We start from the raw sequence: 4,284 nt of genomic DNA, 5'->3' as shown, positions 1-4,284 counted from the left end.
CCATCCCGGGTACCGGCAGCAGAGGAGGGGGGGTGGGGAGGGGGGCATCCATCCCGGGTACCGGCAGCACCCGGCCTCCCCCCTGTCTGCCTCTGGGGGTGGGAGAGGGGAGCTCCGGTAACCCCTCCGCGGCGGGAGCCTCCCTGCGCCCTCCCTGCTGCATCCCCTCGGTATCCCTGTTGCATCCCTGCACCCTCCCCGCTGCATCCCCCCAGTACCCCCACTGCATCTCTCGGTATCCCCACTGCATCCCCTCGGCATCCCTGCCCCTGCAAGAGGCGCTGGACCCTTTCTCCCCCCACACCCCCCCATCTCCCTGCAGCAGGTGACCCCGGGGGTCTGGGCTAGGGGCAGCCGCGACCCCCTGCTCGCTCGGGGCATGTTTCTGACCCCACCACCCTCTCCCCTCTCCCCCAACAGCCGTGGTGGGCGCCGGGCTGGGCGGCTCGGCCGTCGCCTACTTTCTGCAGCAGCACTTCGGGCCGCAGGTGCAGCTGGATGTGTACGAGCCGGCGGGCGTGGGTGGGCGGCTGGCCACCGTCACCGTCAACAAGCAGCAGTACGAGAGCCGGGGAGCCTCCATCCACGCCCTCAGCCTCCACATGCAGGACTTCGTCAAGATCCTGGGTGAGCACGGGCACGTCAGTGCTTGCATGGCCTCCCTCCCTCCCTTCCCAGGTTGGGTGGCTGCACCTTGGGCACGTGGGGAGGGCTTCTGCCAGTCCACCTCGGCACCCCGGGTGTGCAGTGACCCCCTTGCTGTCCCTGCTCCCCAGCCCTCTTGTGCCCTGGAAGAGAAAGGGGTGGGCTGGCCCAGCAGAGCGTCAGGGTGAGGGGTACTGGTGGTAATTGGTGGTGGGGGGTGGAAATTGCTCACGAACTCCCACCAGTTTGTCCCAGTTGGTAGCAGCAACTCCATGGGATGCCCCAACGTATAGGGTGTAGCTGGGGTCCCGGTGTCCCGGGGTCTCACACTCCCTGATGCTCTTCCAAGAGCGTCTTTGCCCCCATCCCTGCTGCGGCTGCGTTTGGCACTGGCCTTCCCCAGTGGCCAGCCCACCCCAAGAAGGCTTGCCACCCTGGTGGGGCTGTGGTCCCTCTGCTCCCCGCAGGCCTCAAGCACCGGCGCGAGGTGGCAGGGAAGAGTGCCATATTCAGCGGGGAGCACTTTGTCCTGGAGGAGACCGACTGGTACCTGCTCAACCTCTTCCGGCTCTGGTGGCACTATGGCATCAGCTTCCTGCGCCTGCAGATGTGGGTGGAGGAGGTGATGGAGAAGTTCATGAGGTAGGGGAGCCTGTGGGGCTGGGGGGACTCAGGGGGTCTTCCCCAGCACTGGGGCGTCACCAGGCACCCTGTGCTCCTGTCCCCTCCAGGATCTACAAGTACCAGGCGCACGGCTATGCCTTCTCCAGCCTGGAGGAGCTGCTGCGCTCGCTGGGGGGTGATGCCTTCGTCAACATGACGCAGCGCTCGGTGGCTGAGTCCTTGCTGGAGGTGGGCGTCACGCAGCGCTTCGTGGATGATGTCATCGCGGCCGTCCTGCGCTCCAGCTATGGGCAATCAGTGCTGGTGCCCGCCTTTGCAGGTGAAATTGAGGACCCTTCTTCTTCCCGTGTGACTCCTTCCCAGCATCCCCTCCCTGGGTAGGCTGTTGAGCCACCCTCCTCTTCCTCTTCCCAGGAGCCATGTCGCTGGCAGGGGCCCAGGGCAGCACCTGGGCGGTGGAAGGAGGCAACAAGCTGGTGTGTTCAGGTCTGCTGAAGCTGACCAAAGCCAACGTCATCCCAGCCAGGGTGACGGGCATCTCTCTGCACAGCTCAGGTGAGCCTGGGCACGGGGTCTGCTCTGGGTGACACTGGCCCAGGTGTGGGGCTGGGCACACCAGGGCGGGAGGTGGGATGCTGGGGCAGAGAGGGAGCCATGGGAGGCTGGAGAGCATCCTGGCCCTGGTGAAGCATTTCAGTGAGGGCCTGGGGGTCTGTCCATCTTCTCCCCTCGTCTGATCTGGTCAGGGCCCTGTGGTACAGGCTGCAGCCCTGAGGTTCTCCTCCCTCCCTCCCGAGGTCCCTCTGGTCTCTTTTATGGCACTATACTTGTTGCAGACTTGCTCCAGCAAGCACAGCAGAAAGGCTGGATAGCTGGGGTTTGGTGGGGGTCTGTGCTTCCCCAGTCTTCCTTGCCCTACTGGGCTGGTCTTCTCTGGAAACCTTTTCCCACAGGCTTGATAAAATGCTCTTTCCACTACCCTAAAGCATCAGCGACTCATCCATAACCATCAAGTGCTATGGCCCAGCACTGGTGTGTGCTGGAAAAACAGGGGATGGAGGTCATGCTAGGAAAAAAGGGAGGCAGGGCAATACAGCTTGGGGCTCCGGGCTCCTAACTGTCCACCACCTCTTTTCAGAAGGGAGAGCCCTGTACCAGGTGCACTACGAGGGCGATGAAGGCCAGGGCTCAGCCTTCTATGACATGGTGGTTGTGACGACTCCCCTGCACCCCAGCAGGAGCAACTTCACCTTTGAGAACTTTGAGCCGCCCATTGCTGACTTCCCTGGAGCCTTCCAGCCCTTTGTCACCTCCGTGGTGCACGGCTACCTCAACTCCTCCTACTTTGGCTTCCCCGACCCCAAGCTCTTCCCCTTTGCCAGCATCTTCACCACCGACACCCCCGACCTCTTCTTCAATGCCATGGACAACATCTGTCCTGTCAACATCTCATCAGCTTTCCGTCGCAAGCAGCCCCAGGAGGCCGCAGTGTGGCGTGTCCTCTCCCAGCAGCCACTGGACAAGCAGCAGCTGAAGACCCTCTTCAGGTCCTACTACTCGGTGCAGGTGACAGAGTGGCAGACGTATCCCCGCTACGATGCCACCAAGTCCCTTCCGCCCATTGTGCTCCACGAAAACCTCTTCTACCTCAGCGGCGTGGAGTGGGTGGCCAGCTCCATGGAGATGATAGCGGTGGCAGCCAAAAATGTGGCCCTGCTGGCTTACAACCGCTGGCATCAGGACCTGGAGAAAATCGACCAGAAGGACTTGATGCACAAGGTGAAGACCGAGCTGTGATGCCCCGGGGAGGCGGTGGGCTGGGAGCTTCTGCGTGTAGTAGCCTGGGGAGTATTTATTGCCTTGGGGACACCAGGGGGGTTTGGGGCTGGGGGAGAAGGGACAGGCTGTGTCCCAGATGACTTGAACATGCGTGACCTTCAGGAATACAGTCCCTGGCCAGTGTTGCCGTGTGTCTGTGCCATGTGCCTCAGTTTCCCTGTTCCCCCTCCCCAGGCTCTACTGGAAAGGACCCTGTGCCGCCTTCTGTGAAGAGGGTCACTGTGCATCTGGTCTTGGCAGGGACCTCAGGGGGCTTTCGAGGGCAAGACTGGCTGGCACGGGCAGCAGATGGGTCCCCCCCAGTGAGCTGCCTGGCTCCCCCCGCAGTCTCTCCTGCTTTTCTGGCTTTGTCCCTGGAAAACTTAGTGGCAGGGTTGGCCCCGGCTGGGGCAGGAGGTCCCATGGCATGTGTATGTGGAACCCAGCCCCACTCACTGGCCCAGCAGCCCAGGGATGGGTGTGCAGCGTGGGCTGTCGCAGGTCATGGCTCGCAGTGAGACATGCCAGGTGCTCCCTCTTTCCAGGCATCCCCGAGCCTGGGGCTTGGCTGTGCTTTGTGGGGCAGAAGAGCCTTGCTGGGAGAAGGCTCAGCAGCATCCACCCTCATGCCCCCGTAGGGACAGCACAACCAGATGAGGCAAGGGGCCAGCAATGTGCTTTATTGAGGACCTCAGAAGCCACCCAAACCACCATCTGCTTGTCCTGGTCCCCAGGCTGCCTGGCCCAGCGCAGAGGAACTCACAGGTGGGCAGGGGAGGGCTGGGGAGAACCAAGCGCTGCCAGAACTGTTGCACCAAAGGGGTGGACAAAGGCAATTGGGGACTTTGGGGAGGAAGGAGGCCTGATCCAGCCCAGGCAGAGGGATCTGGGGGCAGCCACCTCCCTTTCTCCCCCAGCCCACCCTACTGAGCTCCTCCCTGGAAGTGAGGGGGTTGGGGGTGTCTTGCTGCGAGGCTGCATAGCTGGGTGTCCCCAGAGTGGCTGCTTGGGCTGAGGCTGATGGACTGTGCAGGGGGATTTTGGGGAGCTCTTGGAGCTGCCATCTCTTTGCATAGGAGCTCTCCTCGCCCACGTGCTTGACCGGGTGACCCTCTCCCAGAGGGCTCGGCAAGCTCAGGAAGCAACAGCAAGCTGGTTAGATGCCCGTGCGTGGCTGCAGGGGTTAGCTCTGCAACC

At 62.7% G+C, this 4,284-nt stretch overlaps 1 protein-coding gene across 1 annotated transcript in view; it reads left to right on the top strand.

Annotated features, from left to right (window-relative positions):
• PCYOX1L (prenylcysteine oxidase 1 like) overlaps positions 1–3,231 on the top strand; it is a 7,168-nt gene extending 3,937 nt beyond the window's left edge. Inside the window, exons 2-6 of the mRNA XM_014947801.1 lie at positions 421–627; positions 1,113–1,287; positions 1,377–1,588; positions 1,684–1,824; positions 2,408–3,231. Coding sequence (XP_014803287.1) covers positions 421–627; positions 1,113–1,287; positions 1,377–1,588; positions 1,684–1,824; positions 2,408–3,066 — 1,394 coding nt within the window. The 3' untranslated portion in view covers positions 3,067–3,231. The remainder of the gene's footprint in view (positions 1–420; positions 628–1,112; positions 1,288–1,376; positions 1,589–1,683; positions 1,825–2,407) is intronic.
• Positions 3,232–4,284: the final 1,053 nt, after the last annotated feature.

Source organism: Calidris pugnax, unplaced genomic scaffold (assembly GCF_001431845.1).
Source record: "Calidris pugnax isolate Ruff unplaced genomic scaffold, ASM143184v1 scaffold27, whole genome shotgun sequence".
Taxonomy (NCBI): domain Eukaryota; kingdom Metazoa; phylum Chordata; class Aves; order Charadriiformes; family Scolopacidae; genus Calidris; species Calidris pugnax.
Note: the sequence above shows the minus strand (reverse complement) of the source record. Positions and strands in the feature narration are given on the sequence as shown.